The sequence below is a fragment of the Periplaneta americana genome, chromosome 13 (genome assembly GCF_040183065.1).
Source record: "Periplaneta americana isolate PAMFEO1 chromosome 13, P.americana_PAMFEO1_priV1, whole genome shotgun sequence".
NCBI classification, from domain to species: Eukaryota; Metazoa; Arthropoda; class Insecta; order Blattodea; family Blattidae; genus Periplaneta; species Periplaneta americana.
In genome coordinates, this window is record NC_091129.1 from 5650043 (window position 1) to 5677531 (window position 27489).

A 27489-nucleotide genomic window follows, 5' to 3' on the forward strand; every position below is an offset into this window, starting at 1 on the left:
ATAAATTCGCAGTTACGCACCATATCGGAAGCCAGCTCCTTTATCCGCCATGGCGCTATGTGAGGACGACCCATGCCGTGGTAATAGGGACCACAATTCATACATAGGCTATACACCCACCTTCTCTTTTAATTAAACATAAAATTTTGCGCTCTTCTGTACTCGTAATTTATCTCCTACATAATATGTGAATCTTAGTCGGAGAACCACAATGCAGAGACGTATGTTGGAAAAAAAGAGAGAGAGAGAGAGAGATATTAACTTGTAAAACATCTGACCGATAAGTTTTGTGGAGACCCAGGTTCAATTCACTTGCCCGATACTTACTTTTACTTCTCTACTGATGAATATTATGAAAACAAATGCTAGAACAATTTAAGATTGCTTTGGTATTCTATTTAAGAAAACTAAAACGGACAGCTTTCATATTAGCGATTGTTGAAACGGCCACCTGTAGTTAATGCAGGCATTTATAAAGTGTTTTTTTTATCGTTTTTTATATCCATCCCTTTTTCTCTGAATCCTCAGTACCACTGATTGTACATTTTAATAATTCCTACTTCGTCCTGCTGATTCTATCTTACAAAAAATGAGGAGGGTACTCGTATAACACAGAATAGTAATATGCTTACAAAAGCGGTATGTTGAAGTTTTCATGTTCGAGAAAAAGTTTGACGAAACGTAGTTGACCTTTTTTAATTTCCCGAGAATTGAAAGAAAACATACCGCTCGTGTATCGTACGTTATTTTGTGCGAAGGTCGTTTATTACATACCTGAAAGAGGAATTTCTAATTAGCTGCAATGAAATCTCCATCTTGGTTTCTGTTCAATGACGGCAAATTTGCAAAACATACATATTTATCTTCAACATTGTTGCTTTAAAATGTTTTCTGTGTTTACTATACTCCAGCAGGCCGTGATATACGTTTGTCTCCCCCCCCCCCGAGTCTGTGATGAGTCTTGATTCTTGTGGATGTTATCACGGCTTCCCTAATGTTACTTGCATCACGAATGCAGTAATTTTAGTGGAGTTGTAGAGTTTACTTAATTTTTGCAAATGTTTAAAAACAATAATTAACAGTGCAATTTAGGTGAAATTCCAGTGGTAAGTTTCCAATTCATAATTACTGCTATATTGAACGTCTCTAAAAATAATATGTTAAAAGCCTAAAGCAGTAAAATCAATATATCACTCAAGGGGTAAGTAGAGGGAAATCTTTAAGAGTGTTAGGTTGGGATAGTGAATGTGGAATTTTAGACCTTCCGCGTATTGGTTTTGTGCGGAAACCAAGCAAATACGCACGACCTCGCACAACAGTAATATGCGTCACGAGAGCGGTATGTTGATGTTTACATGTTCGAGGAAAAGATTGAAAAAGCGAAACGCAGTTGAGCTTTTTTAATGTCCGAGAACATGAAAAGAAACATACCGCTCGTGTATCGTATATTATTTTGTGCGAAGATCGTTTAATACATACCTAAAAGAGGAATTTCTAATTAGTTGCAATGAAATCTCCATCTTGGTTTCTGTTCAATGAAGGCAACTTTTAAAAACTAAAATATCTATCTTCAACATTGTTGCTATAAAATTTTTTCTGAGTTGCCTATATTCCAGCAGGCCGTCATATACGTCTGTCTTCCCCCCCCCCCCAGTCTATAAATGCGAACTTAAAACAATGAGTAAGGTTAAGTAATGATTTATTTTTCATTTTAATATTTTAACAATATTATTTATATAACGTATTGCAGTAATAACATCGGCATCAGGAATCTTTTGATTTTTTCACGGCTTCCTTAACGTTACTTGCATTACAAATGCAGTAACTTTTGTGGTGTTGTAGAGTTTACTTAATTTTTGCAAATATTTAAAAACGATAATTAACAGCGCAAATTATGTGCAATTGCAGTGGTAAGTTTGCAATTTATAATTATTACTATGTTAAACGTCTCTAAAAGTAACATTTTACAAGCCTAAAGCAGTAAAATGAATATGGCGTTTCAGCGGTAAGAAGAGGGAAATTGCTATGTGTGTTACTTTGGGAAAACTGAATGTGGTATTTCACAATTACCGCGTATTAGTTTTGTGCGGAAAGCAAGCAAATACGCACGATCTCGCACAAAATTATTTTCACTTTCTTACATGTAATCCTGTAGTCTATGTTGTTAGGGAAGGAGGTCTTAATGTCTGTGTTAGATCTTCATTGATGGTTTTTCAACAACCAAGATAATTACTTGCATTTCACTCCTCTCTTGAATTAAAATTAACTTCTTAGTCTCAGGGCTATTTATATGAAGTTAAAGCCCTTCTTCCCGATCTTGATATATTTAGCTTTAATTGATAATTTAATTGGTGTAGTTTGACGAATTAATTGTCCTTTGTCTTGGCTGTAACTTCTTAACCACCTGATTAAAAAAATTGATTGCGAATGTTACTAAAAGGCTCTTTCAATTTCCAGATATTTGTTCATGGAAAAGATCTCACAAACTTCCGTAAAGAAGTACCGCAAATGTGCCTTCCCGATGATCTGGGTGGAACAGGAGGTTCATTGCAAGAGAACTGGGGTAAGTATTCTACAGTCACAAAATCCTCGGAGTACTAAGCAGTTTTGAAACTGAGAGCTGTAACATGAATGTAGATAGGTTATACTGAGACGTTCGGATGACATGGAAATATTATGATCCATACAGAATTGCTGTACGTAACGATCCCAACAGTAGGTTTCTTCCTTTCTCCCCTTCCTTCCACCTGAAAACAAAGGGAGAACCACCCTTCGAATGGTTGTGTCTCAATTTTTGATTGAGACAACTAGCAATGGAAGAAGTCCAAACCCCTCAACTAAACAAAACAATTTTTGTGGAATTTTTAAATTGCATTTAGGTGTATATTTGTGACACTTCTCTACCGGTACATTTGACAAAGTTTATTATTTACATACACACACTTTGGACAATCAAGTACAAATTGCTATAGTCTACAACACTTTTGTGTGGGTCTGATGTTGCTTTTTTGAATTTGTCCATAAATTTCTAATTTGTTACTATTGTACAGGGACATCATTTTATTTTTACTTCAAGTTTTATTGTACCTGAGTTTTGAATGTACTTCACTCCTGCCCCTTCTACTAAGGAAGTTCCAACTCCACACAGAACCAAGACCGCAGATAGTAAGCAGTACTGAGTTACTGAGTATAGTACGTTCCAGAAATATGTTCGCGTTTTCCAGTGACGAAAGAGCTTTCAATATTGAATCATATTTTCGCACAGGTACTGTCCGTTTGTCTACGGCGCATCCCGATTTCCCCCACCTGCTTCTGCTCGCCCCTCTGTAAAAGCTGGGTTGTCTTAGCTCTTTTCTGAAAACATTAATTTCTCTTAGGAATTGGACGTTTACGTAATAATATACAGCTGTTTAATTTAACTTAAATAAAAGGGCCTCGTTAAGTAATTAACTGTCACGTGATTTCCTCCCTTTCTACAATCCTGCGGCATAACCACTTGGACGGACAGTAGATAGCATGTCTGAATAATTTTATATTTTCGGGTCGGGCAGAAGTGAAGATTGAATTATTTCAACATGAGTTACTAGTACGAAGGACGAAACTGGCAATTGGAATTAGATGCAATAGTCTATAGTGCGATAATATGCATAAAAGAACTGAAGCCTGTATCGAAATGAACGGCCACGATTTTCAAAATTGTGTTTAAATATTCATATTATGATTATTTTTCAGTTTAACATCTTTCTCTATATTGTACGCTAATGTGCTGTAGACAGTATACACTGCATAATGAATACGTTCGCATGGATACCTCAGTTCGTGAGTAAAAACACTTATTCTTAATACAGTACTGTACTTTGATTAAAGAAAAACCTAATGAAAATTATCAAACTCAAAATCGCGATATTTCCTAGTTTACGTAAATGGATGAACTACTTTTCTTCCTTCCTATACCTAGTAGAGTGATTTGTATTTTACGCCAGTATCATCGAACTCCAGTCTTGGAGGGGGGAGCAAGCGGTGTTTCCGGTTCTCTAAAGGTTGATATTAAACATTTTAGTAAAAATAAAATGATGTCTCTGTATTACATCTTTAAATAACTATAGAGTTATTTCTTCCTTTACTTAGAGACTATTTGATATGTTAAAAATCCTACTTGAGGTACTGAAAGAGTTTGTTTTAACACATTAATGACTTTCAATTAAAAAGGCTTTACTACATTAAAACAACAAAGGTAATACAATGTGTCTTACATTGGTCCCAATTTCTATCTAATTTTCTTCTACATCTTGTTTTGCTGCTGTCTAACATCTTGCTGGGACTGTTTCAGATCTGTGGCTTAAGAAAGTAGACAGTTACCGTGACTGGTTTAAGCTACAAGAAAACTTCAAGTCTGACGAGAGCAAAAGGCAAGGAGGTGCCTTAAACTCTGATGATCTCTTCGGATTTGAGGGTTCCTTCAAGGAGCTCAATGTTGACTAAATTCAAGTTAAATTTTGTAACATTCACGGACAAGTAAATGAGTTAACTCTATATGCAAATGATAATAGACGTCTATTTTGTTTATTATATTAGCCTATGTAATAAATGCATTAAAGCTTTAAGGTGACATCTTTCTTTCGACCCTGTATTCGTCTCAACTGTCTGGTTATGAGACATACGTGGACTTAGGCTGATGTTCTGTACCACAAGTAGGTGCTTTACTTCTTTTAAGTTGTTCCAAAACGTAATACAGTAAAATGGAAAATGGTGAGTTTAGAAGGAAGTGCCTAAAAATAGAGAACGAGATCTGATCCAGACTAACAACTAGAATTTATGCAGGGCATTATTGTACATTTCTAGTTTATCTTTAAGTTTTGTGTTTTTATTAATGTTTATTGCTGTTACTGCAAATTCAACCGCACATAATATGGAACGTCCAGCGTTATTGTACTGCTATTATGGACTGCAAGATGACAAACGTGTTTTTCTACAGCGTGCAGGAGGGACCTGCAGAGACGGACTGTTCACTGATTTACCGCAATTGCGACTTATTTGTGGATTGTTGGTGATTTTGTTAATGGAATATTTGCAAAGGAAAATTAATACCTTTTGATTAGAATTTTCCAACAACCGCCTTTATCACATCGTTATATTTATGCAGGCCTGTAGAACCACCAGTGAAAAAGTATAGTGGAGCTAGCGGAGCGTTCTGCTACCCTGCTACACATCAGCAATCAATAACGAGTGTGCTCTGTACACATAGATTCTACTGACATGAGCCTGTCGCATTTAAGCTCACTTAAATGTCTTCGACCTGGGCCGGGACCTAACACGCAACCTCGAGCATCAGAAGGCTAGCGCTATATCGACTACCCTACCCAGTCCGACATAAATGTGGAAGTTCAATGTCTAAATCGATAATTTAAAACATTCCTTCTATGTTCTTTGATGTAAGAAGTCATTACTAAAAATTTTAAAGAGGAAACGCTGTTATGTGAAATTTAGGGGAGAGTCGGGTAGTATCGGACATCGGGTAATATCGGACAGTGCGTTTCTTTCATCTACCACCATATGGTAGTACCTGATTGACATGGTTACGTTTCTCTATGCGACATCACAGAAACGTAACCATGTCAATCAGGTACTATCATCGTGTGGTAGATGAAAGAAACTCACTGACCGATATTACCCGATGACCGATACTACCCGACTCTCAACTAAAGAATTAAAAAAGAAGGCCTCGGACATTTTCGAGGAACATTTCAAATTTAGTAAAATGGTGAATATTATTATTGAAAGCAGTAGAAGAATCTAGTTTTAGGATGAAAGTTGCTAAAACTAAATATTTTGTGCTTACTCCTAATTTATATATTAATTATATTACCGTCGCAATTAATACGGATTAACAGTAGAGAAAGAATAACTGTTTATGATGGAAATATTAAACAAGGCATTAATGTCGGTGTACAGACTAGCAGTAATATTAATAGTGCGTTGTAAGACATAATGAAGAGTATATAATTAAATAAATAAATAAGAAGAAAATAAAACTGTGTTGCGTCCTGCAATAAGAATTTAAGATACGTTATGTCTTTTCTCCGTTTCCAGCAAACAAGTCAAACAGAAAGTAATGTCGTAATAATTCCTGGGGTTATTATTTGACATATTTCAAACAAAAGAACTTAATACAATTTTATCCGTTTTTGCTTCCCTTTGGACATAATTGTTTCATACGAAATATTTCATACCGAGTTGCAGGAAACCATGACACATTTCCAGTATTGTTGCCACCATTTTCTTTACAATCCGTGTATAGGCCTATCTAATATCAATCGGTAAAAAAATGGGAGAAGTCTTTTTTTTTTTTTTTTCGTCCACGTACATTTGAAATTTTAACCCCAGACCAGTCAGTCGCATCATATTGAGAATCAGACTTTGGCAAAGTTTTTCTCACTGCAATAGAACAATGTTTTTCAACTTGCTAACTTACTTCCCGTCAATAAACTCGTATCTCTAAACAGTTGCACAAATAAATTACACTAAAACAATCTGATCGTACTTTTGACAGACATGTGACCAGCTATGATGTGGAGGTCACGATATGTTGAACCACAACACATAGTTGGCCTGCATACTCGATAATGGCCGTGCACTCAAGGGTTGTGCTGGTGTGACGCAAGCTGCGATACACGCCGGCTTTGCTAACGACGTAACATGTTTGTATGCACTGCACAAGGGGTTGTCAGTCTGCAAGTCTGTATTAACACACGCTTCAAGCACAAATCATTTTAATACAACCTCGAAACAGTGATCACTACAGCAGTGCAAAGGGAGCAGTTTTTCGACACACCGGCATCAGGGCAAGGGTTGTAAATTCACCTTGTGTACCCGCAGAGGTCTGACTGCTGTACACAGGATAGCTGCAAGCAGTAGGTACAGCTTGGTAAAGCAAACGTCAGTACTGAAGAAACATAAGAACAGTTCGGTTCTAGTGTTACGATGCCTGAGGGGGAGAAAATTCGTTCGGCGAAGTTTAAGAGACTTATTTCCGAATATGGTGATATTTTTTGTTGCAGAGAAGATAAACTATTCTGCAAATTGTGTAAAATATCAGTTTCAGTAAATAGAGCATGTAATATTCTAAGACATGTAAATAGGGATGTACACAAACGTGCCCTCATGAAGTTGAAAAAAAAAGGCGAAAAATGTGAGCAGGGTCATAGTTCTTCATCCGTGTTCCATGAAGAAATGTGTGATGCGTTTTGTTAAGCATTCAAGAAGATGTGTCCTGGTGTATCTCTTCCTCCTTCTCCTATACTTACTCGATGGGATTCCTGATTGAAGGCCTGCATTTATTACTGTAAATATTTCGACCATGTCCAGAATGTTATTCAATCATTTGATGTGAAAGATGCATTTGCAATACCACTAGCCCAACGTCTGTTGGTTGATTCAAGCATAAAACAACAATTGGAATACATTGAATCCAATTAAGGGTTTATTCGTGATTGCATAAGAGCTTTAGAAAAGTCTGGTACAAAACTGGTTGATCAGTTTTTCCTATTGCGAAATATCTGGAAGAAAGTGACTCAAGTAGACGATAAAATTGCTAAAATAATATCTGCGAAAATAACAAATATGTTGAAAAAATGGTGGATATTATAAACTTTGCAAGATTAGTGACAGTATTCCTGGAGATAAGGATTCCTTTGAAGAACTAATAGAAGTTTAAAAAGATGTTGCACAGGATTTTACGTATGCCCCAGTTGTCTCAACAGAAGTAGAAAGAAGCTTCTCCACATACACCGTGTTCCGCTTATAAGTATAATAAAAGAAATAGTTATAATTTCATAACAATGCATGCAAATGGGTTAAGATTGGTACCATTGTAAAGAGGAAATTGGGAAGTTTTAATCCATTGTTGTTACTTATTTTTAGAAGACTCACGCATGCGCAGATCATTAAATAAGAGAATTCGTATCGTATCTTTAGTCAGTCAGCATGTGGACGCCACAGCAGAAAGCCTTTTGTGTGCTGTCATTAGCAGAACATAGATCCATAATTCGTGTACAGCGCTTGTTTCGCCGTCAGTACAATCTTAGACCGAGGGAAGCTGTACCGACGTACGTCTCAATAATGAAATGGGATAGGCAGCTCAGAGAAACAGGAAGTTTGTTGTCTAATGCAAGTAAACATTCCAAGCGTAAAGTGTCTGACGAAAATGTCGAACGCATTCGCGAGGCATTTCAGAGAAGCCCGCGGAAATCCATTCGACAGGCTAGTGTGCAGTTGAACATCCCACCAACAACAGTGCATACAGTGCTCCATAAAAGATTGCGTTTGCGAGCGTACAAGCTGCAACTTCATCAGATGATTACGCCGAATGATAAACTGGAACGAAAACGCTTTGCAGAAACAATGTTGGATAAAGTGGACGATGACGACACATTTCTAACTCGAGTCTGTTTCTCAGATGAGGCAACCTTCCACGTCAGTGGAAAAATAAACCGACACAATTGTCGCATCTGGGGGTCGGAAAATCCAAGTGTCGTAATTGAACACCAACGGGATTCCCCTAAATGGAATGTTTGGTGTGGGATCATGCGTGACAGAATCATTGGTCCCTATTTCTTTGCTGAAAAGACAGTCACTGCAAACACGTACCTGGATATGTTGCAACTGTATGCTGTGCCACAACTCCCAGATGGAGCAATTTTCCAGCAAGATGGGGCTCCACCACACTTTGCCAACATGGTTCGCACATTCTTAGACGAACAATTCCCTGCAAGATGGATCGGAAGAGGATCACCGTACATCACATGGCCTGCCAGATCACCAGATCTAACACCACCTGATTTTTTCCTGTGGGGGTTTGTTAAGGACCAGGTCTACAGGACGCCAGTACGTGATTTGGCAGACTTACAAGAAAGAATTTACGCTGCTGTCAACAATGTTACACCACAGATGCTTCATAACACTTGGGTCGAGGTTGAATACCGGTTGGATATTTCCCGTGCCACCAATGGAAGCCATGTTGAGGTTTATGGAACATAAGGTAACAAAAATTCCCAGTTTTCATTCTTTGTAGCAGTTGGTTTCAACTATATACTTGTATTAATTCAGAAGTTATAGCTATTTCTTTTGTTATACTTATAAGCGGAACACGGTGTATAAGGCCATGCTATCAGATAGACGATAATCGTTTTCTGTTAATAACTTACAAATGTCATTTGTTGTGCACTGTAACAATATTTGGAAGAAAAGTGATAACGTATAACATGTGCATTAATAACTCACACTCATTGCAAAGAAAAGAAAAAGACAAAATACAATAGTTCAAGTTCTTATGGGAATAGACTATCATGAACCCGTTACAAATAAACAGTGATTTTGTTTGCGTTTTGTATGAAATCATACATGTAAAGTATATATTATTTGTTTAGGATGAAATGGTTAATTAGTTTTTCAATTTTGATATCTTATTAAAGTATCTGCAGGAAATTAATTGTAGAAACGTTAGGGAACTGTGTCATTTCTATTGTGCCGTCTGTACGTCAACACATCGTGTACATGACCGTCGCTTGTACACAGGGAACACGCCGGGTAACGTCGGAACCCTCGCTATGACGCCATTCTGTCTGTCATGTGCTCCGTCTGCACCGCTCTAGTGATCACTCATCCTCACATATCTGAGCACTATGTGACATCTTAAAAACAAACAGCACAAGTGGGCGAATGTTGTTTCATCACACACAACTTGCTCTTCGTTTTCCTCTATTATGAAGTATATTTACTTCAACATTACTTTTATTTCAAGTATTAACTACGACCATGTTTAAAAATGTTTCGACGTTCATAAATTAATCACGAGTAAATTTTTAATTTTAGTAGGTTATTTTACGACGCTTTATCAAACATCTTAGATTATTTATCGTCTGAATGAGATGAAGGTGATAATGCCGCTGAAATGAGTCCGGGGTGCAGCACCGATAGTTATCCAACATTTCCTCATATTGCGTTGAGGAATACCCCCGGAATAACCTCAATCAAGGTAATTTCTTCCGACCTGGATTCGAAACCGGGCCACCTGATTTCGCGGCCAGACGCGCTAACCGTTACATCTTCAGGTGTAGACTTTTTAATAAATATCACCAGTAATAAGTAGATTGAACCGCAATAAAATATCGTTAATTTTAAAGGGTGACTCTTTGAGATATTTCAAACAAAAAACCTTAACACAATTTTGTTTGTTTTCGCTTCCTTCTCGAGATAAAATTTGTCTCATAGTTGGAGGAAAAAATAAAGTGCGTGAGATTTGCTGCTGATATAACGTTATTAGCAGAAGAGAAAAAGATACTAAAGAATATGCTACTGGAGCTAAATGACAGCTGTGAGCAGTATGGGATGAAGATACATGCAAACAAGACGAAGACCATGGTTACAGGAAGAAAAATAAAGAAGGTAAAATTTCGAATTCTAAATGAAGCAGTAGAGCAAGTGGTCAGCTTCAGATACTTGGGCAGTAACATGAGTTGCTGCCAGGAAGACAAAAGGAGGGTAGTAATGGCAAAGGAGCTTTTAATAGAAAAAGGCGCGTCTTCTGCGTACCTCTGAAATAAGAACTAAAGAAGACACTAGTGAAGTGTATTCTATGGAGTGTGGCATTTACGGGGTAGAAACATAGACATTACGACGACGTGAAGAGAAGCGAATAGAAGCATTTGTAATGTGGATATGGGGAAGAATGCAACTTGTGAAGTGGACGGACAGAATAAGAAATGAAGCTGCGTTGGAAAGTGTGGGTGAAGAAAGAATGATGCTGAAACTGATCAGGAAGAGGAAAAGGAATTAGTTGGGTCACTGGCTGAGAAGAAACTGCCTACTGAATGATGCACTGGAAGAAATGGTGAACGGGAGAAGAGTTCGGGGCAGAAGAAGATATCAGATGATAGACAAGGTTAAGATATATTTTCGATCATATGTGGAGACAAAGAGGAAGACAGAAAATAGGGAAGAGTTGAGAAACCTGGGTTTGCAGTGAAAGGTCTGACCTCGGGGAGGACAATGAATGAATGAATTAATGGATGATTGAATGAAATATTTCTTAGCGTGTTTTGAAAAAGCCATTGACTGAATTCCCAATATGCTTAGTCTGTTTAGGAGAGCGGTGTGTTATGATAATAGATGACAGACATAATTTTAAGTTTGTCCTTTAAATGTGCAGAACTTGATACGATCAAATATAACCTTTCGTTCTGCAAGGGGATTTTTCAATGTCACAGAACACTTCCAGCATTGCAGTGGTCTGTATGCAGATATTAATAGAGAGGGAAGATAGCCTTTACTGCACGGGTCGGCAGACTTGTTTATGCGAGCCTCTCCGGCCCTTGAGATATTCCTCTGGAGTCCAGGATTGAGGTGACGCGATGTCTGAAATAAAGACAAGTCCTTGGTCTTCATAGTCAGCTGCACCCCACAGCACATTTGTAAGGTGTTTAAGAGTTAACATTGTACAGCATGATTCAGAAGGAATTAACCCCACTTACGGAGCTTGATTTCGAAGGCATTTTTGAGAAAACAAAAATGCCATATATACATGGATCCTTAGATCAATATTTTCAGAGTTACACTAATATGAAGTCGTCTCTAAAACGCTTTTCAATAATAATAATAATAATAATAATAATAATAATAATAATAATAATAATAATAATAATTATTATTATTATTATTATTATTATTATTATTATTATTATAATAACAATAATAATAATAATAATAATAATGATAATAATAATAATAATAATAATAATAATAATAATAATAATAATAATAATAATAATAATAATAATAATGTCTTTATTTAACCTGGCAGAGTTAAAGATGTATGGCCTTCTCTTACACTCAACACGCCATTTCACTTCAACATCATATGGTAAGTGGAATTGGTTGTGTGGTAGTTCTAAACTATCTAAACTATTTTGCTGGCCATGTTTGTTATTTAGCCGCGAAACTAATATGTGGTCAAAAGAGGGGTTTTCTAATATGAACTCCCTTCGAACGGCAATCCTAAAACACGACAAATCAAAAGCTCATATTTATAGTAGCATGAACTTTGCAAACTTTTGGAAGACAAGAATTGATTTACAGCTAGATAAGCAAAAAGCTCTACACATCAACCAACACAATGCTCTTGTGAAAAAAAATCGGGAGATTTTACTGCGTCTTATTAACGCAGTCTGCTTTCTAGGAAAAAAAGAATTGGCTTTCGGGGTCATAATGAGAGTGTGTAATCAGACAATAGAGGAAATTATATTGAATATTTAAGTTCCTTAAGTGAATTTGACCATTTACTGGCCAATCATCTTGAGAGTTCAACAGTATTCCGTGGTATTTCTCCCGCAATTCAGAATGACTTAATATTTGCTATAAGTGGGATTATGATAAAGAACATAAAATCTGAAATAGAAGAAGCACCTTTTGTTGCCATTGTTGTTGATGAAACAAGTGATTGCTCTAATCAGAGTCAACTGTCCACTGTTTTAAGATACGTCGACAGTACTGCCAATGTTCAAGAACGGTTTATAGGATTCACAAATGTCAGTTCGGGCAAAACTGCTGCTGCTTTGTTTCAGCATGTGGAAGGTGTTATAGCAGAATACAATGTCGGCAATAAGTTAATTGCACAGACATACGATGGTGCTTCAGTTATGGCGGGAAATATTAATGGCTTAAAAACAAAAGTTCAAGAAAAGTATCCTCAAGCATTATTTGTCCATTGTTACAGCCATATTCTTAATTTAGTTTTGCAACAAACTACTTCAACCATTCCAGAATGCCGCATTTTTTTTTCAAAACACTGTCGGGTTTAGCTGCATTTTTCTCATCATCTCCTAAAAGTTCAGAAAAACTCAAGGAATTTATGAAAAAGAAATTCCCAAAAGTAGCACCAACTAGATGGAATTTTACATCTCGGCTTGTAAATACAGTAAAGGAATACAGAGAACAACTGACTGCTTTCTTTAAAAATATCATTTGTAATGACTCTGAAGAAAACTGGGATGATGATGTAATTGTGCAGGCTCAAGGATATTTGTATTCTTTCACACAGTTTCAGAATATATTTCTTCTTGAAGTCTATGCTAGAGTGTTCGCACATACAGATGTGCTCTAAAATATTCTTCAGACAAAAAGTGTAGACATAGCATACTGCTTGCAAGAGGTATCAAAGTTAAAAAATACTATATCCGAGTTCAGACGTAGTGGGTTTCCGTCCATATGGAGTAATATGGAAAATGAAAATTCTTCAGACAATACAATGGAACCACCATTAAAGCGAAGAAAAGGAGATGATGAATTGAAATAAAGGCAGCTGTACTACAGCTTACTAGATCTTATGCACATGGAAATTACTGACAGATTTACTGATTGTGGAAAGCTTCAGTTCACACACCTTCTAGATTCTCAAACATTTTCTGCTTATAGAGAAAACTTCCCGAATGAGGCACTAAACAAATTATTTCAGTCCTATAACAGTCACTTTGATCAACTACGTTTGAAAAATGAATTAAGTGTAATATATTCAGCAGAAGTCTTTGATTTTTCGAACAAACCTATCCATGAAATATTATCTGCCATATATGAAAACCAGCTGAACCTAAGTTATTCCTGAAGTCCTTAAATTGGCAACATTAATTGTGACAATACCAGCTACGTCAGCATCGGTAGAAAGAACATTTTCTGCGTTGAAGAGAATAAAATCCTACTGTAGACCAACTCATACACAAGAACGTTTATCCGGCTTGGCACTGATGTCCACTGAAAAGTCATTTCTAAAGAAACTTCGCAAGCGGCCCAGCTGTAATTTCAATGAAGAAGTCATCAAAGTATTTTCGTCCCAATCAAGACGTCTGGAATTCACATATAAATAGGTAAGGAATTTTATTATAGGGATTTTAAAATATATTTTGTGTAATAATACGGTCAGTGGTAGCCCAGGCCCTTAAACTAGTATACGCCACTGGTTCAGAATGTCTTCGGAACCAAGCTTCGCAAGGGACGGTAAATTCTCGTGAATCACCCTGTATATGTCCACTATCGTCCTTTAAAATAACATGCGATAAAAAAATTGGCGTATATTCAATTTTGAGACATATTATACAAACATGGTCCACCGATTTCATATTATAACACAATCTGCAAGTAACAAGTCAGTGAGAGTTGGGAACCACGGAGTGACGGACGTCTGCAAATCTGAGAGTTGGGCCGGAACTAGCTAAGTACGATTTTATATCACATGACGTCATATAGGGTCGTCACTGTTAGTTCAACAGTCAGTTGCTTTCTATTCTTCTTAATGAAGTACAACCTAATTGCAGAATTTAGCGGTATTTCGAAGCACATGTATTAATTTTATTAGGTCTTCCATACAACTAATTCAGTTCAAATCCTCACATTTTTTGTTTCATTCTGACTTTATGAAGTATTTCGAAATTGATGTACAAGTGGATGTTATGGAAGGAAAGGAACTAAAAGAAAGTGGTGAATTAATGGCATTATCTCGAAAAATAAACCTCCATCAAATTATGTACTTTATAACCGATGTTGTTATTCGTCGGAGTAAAATTTAACCAGAGTCGTCAGCTTCAGCGAACTAGCTGAGTAGTTGGTAGGTGTTGTATTATTGTTCTTTATGATGTATTAAATAAGAAGAGAGCTGGATGTTAAAACTCAAAATTGAGCAGTTCTGAATTACTGTTATAGAAGGAATCATTTTGAGATGCACTTTTAACAGGTAACTTGTCATAACTCAGCTTCCAAAATTACCCGCTAGAGGACAGTTAGGATGTCATAGTGCTCATAGACTTTTGTAATTAGTTTAATAGCAACAATGCATATTTCAATAGTGCTTTAGACCTTGCCTTGTTATCACTACACGTTTTGCACGAAGAAAGCTACATCTGGCGTTTTTTTTTTTTTTTGTATCCAGAGAGTATTATTTTAGAATGTGACGTTAATTATGAAAACGTAAGCATAGCCAGATTGCCATAATATGAATTCAAGAGTTACATTTGTAAACATGACTTTATGGATGAAAATTATTATAAGCCCAGAAAGTCATATTTCGAAATACGACGGTCTTCGAGAAGTAGCCTATAATATCCTGTAATAATTACTATTCCTACTTATGTTGTTATTCCAATTAATCTTGAAGTCACTTTGAAAGAATCAATTTAAAATTAAAATTACTTATACACTCTTGCTGAAAATAAATTATGGACATGCAAGAGTATTTTGCAATATATTTGGATTTATAACGTTATTTTAGCAATTTATATGTCATTATTTCAACATAAGACAGACACAGATTTTTGATTATATATTTTCGTAGTTTCACCGTTTGAGTCTAATCCTGAAAAGCCTAAGAGAGCAAATGCTGAATGAAAATAGTCCTGGAATGGAATTTTCGTGTGTGCTGGTGGCAGTAGACCATCCACTGCCTTCTATTTCTAACGCAGTAACCAAAAGAGTGTTCGAGACTCGACGTTTTTCTTAATGAAATCTTTATATGTTAATAGTCGTCCTTTACACACAGTAGGTTCTGGAGAAACAAGAAGAGGCAGTGAATGTTCTTATGGAAGGGATAAAAGAGGGAAGCATTGTAAGCAGCCAAAAAGCGATGAGAATATCATAGAAGGTATTAGACAGTTCACTGAATCTATACTGAAATAGTAATATGCGTTACAAGAGCAGTATGTTGAAGTTTTCAAGTTCGAGGAAAATTTTGAAAAAGCGAAACGTAGTTGAGCTTTTTTTAATTTCCGAGAATTGAAAAAAAAAAAAACATACCGCTTGTGTATCGTACATTATTTTGTGCGTAGATCGTTTATTACATACCTGAAAGAGGAACTTCTAATTAGTTGCAATGAAATGTCCATCTTGGTTTCTGTACAATGACGGCAAATTTGCAAAACAAAGATATCTATCTTCAACATTGTTGCTTTAAAATATTTTCTGTGTTTACTATACTCCAGCAGGCCGTGATATACGTCTGTCTTTTTTTTACCCCAGTCTGTGATGAGTCTGGAATCTTGTTGATTTTTTCACGGCTTCCTTAATATTACTTGCATCACGAATGCAGTAACTTTAGTGGAGTTGTAGAGTTTACTTAATTTTTGCAAATATTTGAAAAAAATAATTAAGAGTGCAATTTAGGTGAAATTGCAGTGGTAAGTTTCCAATTTATAATTATTGCTATATTGAACGTCTCTAAAAATAATATGTTAAAAGCCTAAAGCAGTAAAATCAATATGTCACTTAAGCGGTAAGAAGAGGGAAATTGTTATTTGTGTTAGGTTGGGAATATAGAATGTGGAATTTTAGACTTTCCAGGGATTGGTTTTGTGAGGAAACCAAGCAAATACGCACGATCTCGCACAAAAGGCATTACAAGCTAGCAAATACTTCAAGATATTTCTTTGATGGTAGTAAGAACAATTCAGAAATTTATGAAGATTACGTGGCCTATTATGTAGAAAAGAATGTCGAGTTTGAGTACTAGACTTTGTTTTGCGTTAGTTTACTACTGAATTTAACAAATATTTTGTCATACCGAAAAATATCAGTGCGATCTCTGTACTCAATACGTTAATAACGAGAAAAAGAAACGAACCGAATGAAAGAGAAATACAATTAAAACTTGATTGAAAAAGAATTCTTGCATCCCATACTGACTCGACGGGAGATACAAAATGCGGAAGACGGAGTTATTTCAGTTTACAGTTTACAAGCAGTGGTGCAAATGCTCAAAGGTGATGCATCAGTCTTCTTTTAATAATCCATGGCGCTACAGCCCGTGAAGGGCCTAGACCGACCAGCCGGCTGCTGGCCTCACGCCTACATGCCGAAGCAGAGGTGGACGATCATCCAACCAGAATGGAGATATCGTGTGGTTAACACGATGATCCTCCCAGCCGTTATAGCTGGCATTCGCAACCGGATTTTGCTACCTATAGTAGCTCTCCAAGTGCATCACTATGCTTGGTTAGCACCGGTCCCATACACTGGCCGAAATATAATCAGACTTCTATTAAAAACCGAAATTAAACATAGTGAAATTTAATGTCTATAATTTTAAAAATTAATTCCTGTGAACGTTATGTCTGGGATGAATATAGTTCGCATATACTGTAGGTGTGAAAAAATGTGGAGATATATACTTCGGTACTTTAAAGACAAAGCTGGCAGAGATATTTCATATTTTACTCTGATGTTTGCGCATGCCAGAAAATAATTACATTTATGATTGCTGGGTATCCTTAATGATAGAAGTTTCACCCACAAACACCTCGTAACGGAAAACGTTCGTCTCCGGATGAGCTGAACGTTTTTTGATTCATCACTTCTCAATTTTATTACGTAATCAATTATATGTAACGCACAGCTAATGATTCAGAATGAATTATCATTTCCACTTGTTAAAGTTACAACATTAAATATAAGCAATACACATTCATTAAACAAACTTATGTTTATTTGTTTTTAGTACCAGACTGGGAATTATAATGGCGAAAGAATTCCGAGCCCCGGGTAAAGACGTAGTACAAAAAATTTGGCAAGAATTTGGACTAAATGAACAAAGAGTTAAGGAAGCAGTAGAAGCTCTGAAGAAATGGCTAGCCATGGAGCCCCATCTGCCTGAAGAATCTGGTACGTAACCAATATACACCTATGTGTTTCACGTTAATCAATACGTTTGTTTAGTTAAAATACACTATTTTATATCTATTAAGTCAGGTATGTTAGCGCGGCCGTTTCTAGTCCCTAAACGAGGTAGAATATCAGAATCGCATGCAGGCACACGCTTAAATGAAATTCTACGTCACTGTTGCTCCTCGTTTAAAGGGTAGAAATGCCCTCGCCGAACACACCTGGGTTAAATTTATGCCAAGTCTTCACAATTCTACGCGTCTAAATTCAAGCCTCGATAGACTATATAAAAAACTCCAAATTTATTGAGTTATAAGTGAAAAAAATGTCCAAAATAAGGAACATTTGAATGAAAACTTCGGCTGACCCCATGATTCCATCATAGGCCTACATAATAAACATATGAAACTTTTCAACTAACAATTCGAAGCAAAAGATGAAATAATCTGCAAAATAATGCCAAAATTATTGTGTGAAAGTAATTTACATATATATAAATTATTGTGCAGTGTAGATAACGCATCCATCAGTATCACCATACAATTATTTCTACAACTTCACATGTGAAGTTGGGGACAAGATGAGTGAATTTCGTGAATTGAAATAATGTTCCTCTTGCACCAAAAAGGAGGTAATTAAAAATTTAACTTACTAGAAATAATTTACAGGTTCGTTTCTTTGGTGTGTAATTTTCTGGGTACAGCTGTGTATTGGATATTAAAAACTACAAAACTTGAGGTGGTTTGATGACATTATTACCATTAGAAATGAAATATTATTGTAGTTAATGCAATGATATGGCTATTTTTCATTAATAATTATACATATTAATGCTATATTGATGATATGAAAGTGAAACGTTTTGGGGTTATACATATATATGTGTGAGTGTGTGTCTGTGTGTTAATTTGTTGAGTCTCACCTTTTTCTTCCTTACTTCATCTATAACTATATGTATAATAATATTCTCTGTCTGTATCTTTTTTTGATAGAATGGTGATCACATTTTTTTTCGGTCAAAATTTCATGGGTTTGAAGCAGACACCAAGACATTTCATAATCTTCATGAATTTAAAATAATATTATGGAGTCATTGCGTTGTTTCCCAACGTTCCCGAGGTATTTTCTTCCTCCTTTTTCACTGATCCACTAGCTCCCACACTGTATCTAAATAACCAAATTAGGAAACCTGTAGTTTGTTTTGTTTCTTCACCAGGCAGTTTACACGAGGCCCGATTAGAACGCTGGTTGATACGCTGCAAGAACAGCATGGAGAGAACCAAGCAGTCCATAGACTTGTACTACACACTCAGGTCTCTGACTCCAGATTTGATGTGCGACTGGGATCCTAGAAGTAAACGGTTCCAGGACACCGCTCATACATTGTGAATATAAATTCTTTTTTCTAGTTGAAGTTTTCTATTTAATTTTCAAGTCAATTATATATTGACAGATTTTTAAAATAATGTAAATGTAATATTCTTATGTGATCTTATAATATCTAAATCATTTAGCTTAAATGTCTCTCTCCAAAAGAGAGGTGCAACACAGCAAGGGTAGATAAAATATAATTTATAAATTCATTATATACATTTTTAATATTAGTTCACCTTTTGAGTGCCTGTGGTGCTCTTAATTTATTTGTAAATAGTTTTTCAGGGAAAATGCATAGCTATGACCAGTGATCTTTATTAATTTTTGTTGTTGAATTCCAATGCGAGTCATATTTGAAAGTGCTGTACATCTACTGGAGTAGTTTGTAATTATCTGTTTTTTTTTTTTTTTTTTTTGTTTTTTTGACGTCCAGACCAATGCAGTTTGAAATGTTGGCAAACAAAGAAACAAATGCTAGGGTAGTGATAAAATTAAACAAATGCTAGGGACGCGATAAAATTGTGCGATAAGCAGCCATGATTGTTTGAAAGAGGTCCTTTCGTACCGTTTTATTGGTCAAAAGTTGTATGACGTAGTAAAAGTGTAATAGTCATAATAAATAAATATTTATGTTAAGGTGTTAGCGTTGAACTTCACACTGTAGGTAGGAATAGCGATGGTGGTGGTATTCGTGGTTATGTGGGTGGTATAATGAATATTTTATGCCTACTGGAAGTTATTGGGACAGAGCTAATACTACTCAAGGCTGACTTGTAGTCTTGAACATGATGGCGGTTAGTTTAATAATGTGATACCAAACAGGAACGATCATTGTGCTGACATGGGTATACTGGTAACTGTAGTGGTATTGGTAATGTTACAGGTTGTTAATGTGAGCTCTATGGTAGTAAGGATGGCAATATTGATGTTTATGATGACGTTGGTGTTGATCTATATGATATCTACAGCGGTGAATAACCTGTTATTGTTGATTGTGACCATGGAGAAATAATTATCTAGTACTAAACATGTAATTTCTGTTGTTACAGTTGTTTCTGTCCAAAGCCACAACTAACACCTGAAGGGGACAGAGTTACTATGATAAAATATCTAACAAAGGATGCAATTAATTATACGCATGATGATATAGCTAAGGTAGTTTTAATGTCAAATGAAGCCAGAATGTGCGAAGAATACTGCTTCTCAGATATATATGTATTTGACTTGGAAAATTATACACTTGGACATGCTTCTAGAATAACGTTTACTACTACCAAGAAAGGCGTAACCTGTCTGATGGTAAGATATGTACTTTCTCTCTTCTCGGAATTTTTACCTACCATCTGATTTTGGCAATATTTCGCACGTTTGAGTACTGTTGGCAAACAGAACAGTCAATTTACCAAATAATTATTCAATACATAACGCATACCTCATTTCATAAATATTCATATTCCCATTTCATTTGGACGTATTATTCCTTCTCGGGTTTATATTTTGTCAAGTTCCAGTTCTCTTTAAACTGAAGTACGTGTATAATTTGTTTGTTTGTTTACTTATTTTCTTATTTACTTAATTACTTATTAATTAATTAATTAATTTATTTATTTATTTATTTACACATTTACTTATTTATTTATTTACTTTTTACTTATTTACTTACTTACTATTTTTGTAATTGCTTATATATCCTTATTTATTTATTTGTTTCTTTATTTGTTTATGTATGTATGTATTTATTTAGTTTTTATTTTTAGTTTATTTATTTATTTATTTATTTATTCTGGTGTAGTTAAGGCCATGAGTCCTTCTCTTCCACACCACCAGAAATACAAATACAATAACAGAAATAAAAAGGGAAAAAAATACTATAAACAAAGTAAAGTCACACAAAAATATACACAGGTTGGAGTCACACAAACTTTAAATGAGTGATTAAGTATAATTAATTGTATCCTAATTAGCCTAAGTAAAATAAACAAGAAACTTGCGATTTTAATCTAGAGTAAAAAACACAAATTAACACTTCTAGCAATACCTAAAAAGCATTAAACAAGACAAAATTTTCCAATTTAAATTTGAACAGTGATAAAGTCCGGCAGTCCCTGACATCACTAGGTAACCAATTCCAGAGACGAGGTATTGCTTATTTACCCTTATTTATTTATTTATTTATTTATTTATTTATTTATTTATTTATTTATTTTTTATTTATTTGTTTGTTTGTTTGTTTATGTATGTATGTATTTATTTTTTTATTTTTTATTTTTTATTGTTTATTTATTTATTTATTTATTTATTTATTGATTTATTTATTTTTCAATTTTCAAAGTATAGTTGACCCCAAAATGTTTCCATATTTTTGCCTTCAGAACCCCGAACCACAAATGATGTTCTATATAGGCGTTATCCAGACGGAATTTTCTCTGTGTAGTTGAATATGGTTCCTAAAATGCTCATGTGTAGTTACTAGTATATCGTCTGTTTGCTAACGAACAAATACAAAAAACTTGATTTTATTAATGAGTTTTTTTTTCAGGATGCGCTTAACACTCGATTAAAAGCATTTCACATCATAAATGCGCCTTCCTATGCTGAAGTTCTCATATGGATAATAAAAGCTGTTTTAAACCCAAAAGTCACTTCAAGGGTACGTATTTTCTTCCTAAACGTGATATAATTATGATTCCCTAATAAATATATCGCCTAAGATCCAATAAAAGCCCAATTTACATTAAATTACCAAACAATTAATCATGTAAATCATTGAATTCTATACTTTTCATAATAGAAGTGAGAGTAGCTTGGAATGTATAGCAGGGTACGTAAATCTTGCTCTTTATAAATTCAAATAATTGAGTCATAATATTTTGCCTCTATCTAAATCAACATTACATTTTAATTAACGAATGAATATAAGAAATTTATAAATAGTGTAAATTATCCTAATATAGCTTTCAGGTAAAGATCTCTGTGGCCACCGGCGTGGCTCAGTCGGTTAAGGCGCTTGCCTGCCGGTCTGAAGTTGCGCTCGGGCGCGGGTTCGTTCCCCGCTTGGGCTGATTACCTGGTTGGGTTTTTCCGAGGTTTTCCCCAACCGTAAGGTGAATGCCAGGTAATCTATGGCGAATCCTCGGCCCCATCTCGCCAAATACCATCTCGCTATCACCAATCTCATCGACGCTAAATAACCTCGTAGTTGATACAGCGTCGTTAAATAACCAACTAAAATAAAAAGATCTCTGGGAAGCAGGCTTGTATAAATTCAGGGGAAAAATTATTCCGTAGCCGGGTGTCGATCACGGGATTTTTGGCTTACCGCAGCAACACCCTACCGACTGAGCTACCCAGGAACTTCATCCGACAATGTCTCAATGTTTCTCTTTTTATTCACATAACTCGACTGGTCCGAGAAGACGACAGAAATCCACATCGAGTGTAAACACACTCTGTATAACTTGAAATTCCTGATTTCTGTTAACGTACACTGGCTCGCAAAACTTTTGTCCTATGAAATAACGTGGAAGTGAACTCTGGGAGACGTTATGTTGGCAATATACCTACATACCCCACTCCATATGTTCTGGGGAGGGAGATATTCGAATTCTGAGTCCCAGGTATACCGAGCTAATCGAACCCAAAACATTTTAGAGCAATAACGGTATATGTAACCTACATAAATGGAAATATTAAGTCAATTTTGCAGCGAAATGTTTAAAACATGTTGTTTATTTATCTTGAGTATTATAGAACATTCCAGGACAATTTTTCATCTTTCCTGCACGTATAAATACAATATAACATCAGTTTGTAATAATGGATCTTTCACTCGTCCCTTGGGTTCCAAACAGTCGTGATCTCAATCCACTGGAAAATGTTTGGGCCGAAGTTCAGCGCAAGGTGAATGATACCCTGGATAACACAGGATCCCAAACGTCACAACAGTTATGGGAAATACTACAAGATGCTCGGGATGATGTATTTACGTCTGAATGCTATATAAATGGGCTGGTAACTTCCATGAGAAGAACAGACAACATTATACGATATGATGGTAACTGGAGTGGCTATTGATTATATTAATCATAACAAATTAAAAAGGAAAGTTGTATTTCATTTATTAGCTACCATTCTTCATTACAAAAATGTTTCTTCATTAACACTTAAATTGATGAAAATTCAGTTTTCAAATAAATGTCATAAACCCAGCTGGAGTGCAAAGAAACGAAATAATGAAGAAGTTTATCTCTGGCATACTATAATTTGATTTTACTTGAAATTAAACACTTTCACTAATTTCCTCTCCGTTCTATTATTTATAAAAATATACAGATGGAGAAATACGATGAAAGAGTAATGGAACGGAGAAACATTCTCTCCGGCGCCGGGATTTGAACCCGGGTTTTCAGCTCTACGTCCTGATGCTTTTATCCACTAAGCCACACCGGATACAACTCCGACGCCGGTTAGAATCGTCTCAGATTAAGCTCCAACTCTTGGGTTCCCTCTAGTGGCCGCCCTCTGCACTACGTCATAGATGTCTATGAACGCAGGACCGAAGTCCACACATGTGCTGAGGTGCACTCGATATGAGTGACTAGTTGGCCGGGATCCGACGGAATAAGCGCCGTCTTAAATCACGAAGTGATTTACGCATATCATATATGTTATTTTAATGTACCGAAGTACATATGATATTTCCATGCAGATATTCCGCATCATCATACGATGAAAGAGTAATGGAACGGAGAAAATTCTCTCCGGCGCCGGGAGACATCTATGACGTAGTGCAGAGGGCGGCCACTAGAGGGAACCCAAGAGTTGGAGCTTAATCTGAGACGATTCTAACCGGCGTCGGAGTTGTATCCGGTGTGGCTTAGTGGATAAAAGCATCAGCACGTAGAGCTGAAAACCCGGGTTCAAATCCCGGCGCCGGAGAGAATTTTTCTCCTTTCCATTAGTCTTTCATCGTATGATGACGCAGAATATCTGCATGGAAATATCATATGTACTTCTGTACATTAAAATAATATAGATGGAGAAATGTTTTGCATGTTCTAAATCAGCAGTCAGCTAATATCATGTTTGGTGTTGAAAGCACAGACATTTGCTTCTTTCTATATGATTTGTTTATTTTTTGTTCGTTACATCCACATTTTCGTTCCGTTACTATATGAGAGTTAATCTGCATACCTATTTTTTTGTGTGAAAAATGTAAATTAAACTGCATATCCCACGGGATACAATTGACAATTAAGGTTTAAATTATAGACAGTCCCAAAAAAAATTGTCTTAATATAATTATTTAGACCATTTTTTTAGAATATTAATCTGTCGATTGTTAGTGCCAGCTTTAATTAACGTAGTGTTATTTCTATGAAAACAGTCAAAGAAAATAAACTATACGTGCATTATAACGTAAAGAACTGTGGCTAGAGGAGGATCGACAATATGTCATGTTTATTCAAATATGACACTAGGATTCTCTTTCACTTTAGAATCAACTAGCTTACGTGTCGTCAACCTTCTTGTTGTGAGGAGGGGTGGGTCATGGTTGGTTACCTGCAAGGAGGACACCTGCCGACTGGGGTGAGTACAAATACCAACTTAAGAACAAGGAAAACTCTACAGTATATCGGACAAAAGTTTTGCGAGCCAGTAACGCACGTATTATGCAAATCTAGCTCTCAGGTAACGCTTTGTGTGAAGTAGACTTGAATAAATTCAAGGGAAAAGTTCTTCCGTGGCCGGGTATCGATACCGGAACATTTGGCTTAGCGCACCAATGCTCTACCAACTGAGCTACCATGGATTTTTCACTTGGGATTTCGTGACAACCTCCTTTTCTTACGGTGATGTGTTGTCAGCCCTTCGCCGAAACTCCAAGCTGTAGGATCGCACCTCACCGGCTGTGCGGACTACTTATTCAATAAATTCGCAGCTACCCTCCATATCGGAAGCCAGCCCCTTTATCCGCCATGGCGCTATCTGAGGACGAACCATGCCGTGGTAATAGAGACCCACAATTCACACATAGGCTATACACACACCTTCTCTTTTAATTACACATTAATTTTTGCGCTCTTCTATACTCGTCATTTATCTGCTACATAATATGCGAATCTTAGTCGGAGAACCACAATGCAGAGACGTATGTTGGAAAAAAAGATATATATATATATATATATATATATATATATTAACTTGTAAAACATCTGACCGATAAGTTTTGTGGAGACCCAGGTTCAATTCACTTGCCCGATACTTACTTTTACTTCTCTACTGATGAATATTATGAAAATAAATGCTAGAACGTTTTAAGAATGCTTTGGTAATCTATTTAAGAAAACTAAAACTAACAGCTTTCATATTAGCGATTATTGGAACGGCCACCTGTAGTTAAAGCAGGCATTTATAAAGTGTTTTTTTTTTTATCGTTGTTGATATCCATCCCTTTTTCTCAGAAACCTCAGTACCACTGATTGTACATTTTAATTAATTCCTACCTCGTCCTGCTGATTCTATCTTAAAAAAATGAGGAGGGTACTCGTATAACACAGAATACTAATATGCATTACAAAAGCGGTATGTTGAAGTTTTCATGTTCGAGGAAAAGTTTGAAAAAGCGAAACGTAGTTGACCTTTTTTAATTTCCGAGAATTGAAAGAAAACATACCGCTCGTGTATCGTACATTATTTTGTCCGAAGATCGTTATTTACATACCTGAATAGAGGAAATTCTAATTAGTTGCAATGAAATCTCCATCTTGGTTTCTGTTCAATGACGGCACATTTGCAAAACAAAACTACCAATCTTCAACATTGTTGCTTTAAAATGTTTTCTTTGTTTACTATACTCCAGCAGGCTGTGGTATACGTCTGTCTTTTCTTCCCCCTAGTCTATGATGAGTCTGGAATCTTGTTGATATTTTCACGGCTTCCTTAATGTTACTTGCATCACGAATACAGTAATTTTAGTGGAGTTGTAGAGTTTATTTAATTTTTACAAATATTAAAAAAAAAAAAATTAACAGTGCAATTTAGGTGAAATTGCAGTGGTAAGTTTCCAATTCATAATTACTGCTATATTGAAAGTCTCTAAAAATAATATGTTAAAAGCCTAAAGCAGTAAAATCAATATGTCACTTAAGGGGTAAGAAGAGGGAAATTGTTATTTGCGTTAGGTTGGGAATACTGAGTGTGGAATTTTAGACCTTCCGTGTATTGGTTTTGTGCGGAAACCAAACAAATACGCATGATCTCGCACAATAGTAATATGCGTTACAAGAGCGGTATGTTGATGTTTTCATGTTCGAGGAAAAGATTGAAAAAGCGAAACGCAGTTATTTTGTGCGAAGATCGTTTATTACATACCTGAAATAGGAATTTCTAATTAGGTGCAATGAAATCTCCATCTTGGTTTCTGTTCAATGACGGCAACTTTTAAAAACTAAAATATCTATCTTCAACATTGTTGCTATAAAATGTTTTCTGTATTTACTCTATTCCAATATATAGCAATAGGAGAGAACAACTAAATTCATTGCTAGCATCTTTCAATTTAATTTACACAGTAAACTTTCCGACCAGAATACAAGGGGATTCAGCTACTGCAATAGACAACATATTCATCGGAAAAGAAAAAATTGGTATATCTCAAACAACCCCAATAATTAATGGTCTTTCGAATCACGATGCTCAACTCCTAAGTATAAATATTAACACATCATCAAAAAAACCAACTAAAGTGAGATTCAGAAATATAAACAGGGAATCATTAAATGATTCTGAAATAAATCTTAAAACTGAAACAAGGGAATCAGTATACAGTCAAAGTGATATGAACAGTAAATTCAACGAGTTTCATAAAGCATTTCTAAATATTTTTGAATCCAGTTTTCCTGTAAAGTATAAAAATGAAACAATATGTAACAATAGATGGATTACACAAGGTATTAAAATCTCATGCAAAAGTAAGAGATCATTATACATACAGAGCAGAAATAGTAATGATACAAACTTAAAACAACACTATAAAAATTATTCAAAAATATTACACAAAGTAATTCAAAAAGCTAAAGAGTTACACTATATTACAATAATACAAAACTCTGATAATAAAATCAAAACAACTTGGAACATAATTAAAAAAGAAAGTGGACGATCAAAAAGTAAAGTAACAAACTATACCCTTATATCTAACAATACAAAAACGTCAGACCCAAATGAAATTGCAAACATATTTAACTACTATTTTCTTACAACAACTGATAACCTCAACATCCCCTAAGATAATGTTACTAACAGTTTAGATTTTTTAACACAATATTTTCCGACAAAATTCCCAAATATTCAAATATATCCAACAAACAAACAAGAAATAATTGCAATTATTAAAAATCTAAAGTCAAAAAACTCCTCAGG

The 27489-nt window shown here is 35.5% G+C and overlaps 1 protein-coding gene across 2 annotated transcripts in view; it reads left to right on the top strand.

Moving 5' to 3' along the window:
- The window catches only part of LOC138711703 (alpha-tocopherol transfer protein-like), a 51690-nt gene that overhangs the window by 13096 nt on the left and 11105 nt on the right, over nucleotides 1–27489 (top strand). The window contains exons 6-7 of one of the 2 annotated variants that reach the window (XM_069842849.1): nucleotides 2458–2563; nucleotides 4331–4604. In XM_069842849.1, the coding sequence (XP_069698950.1) occupies nucleotides 2458–2563; nucleotides 4331–4482 (258 nt within the window). In that variant the 3' untranslated portion in view covers nucleotides 4483–4604. Of the gene's footprint in view, nucleotides 1–2457; nucleotides 2564–4330; nucleotides 4605–27489 lie in introns of those variants that run through there. The other variant, XM_069842850.1, reaches the window with a different exon arrangement.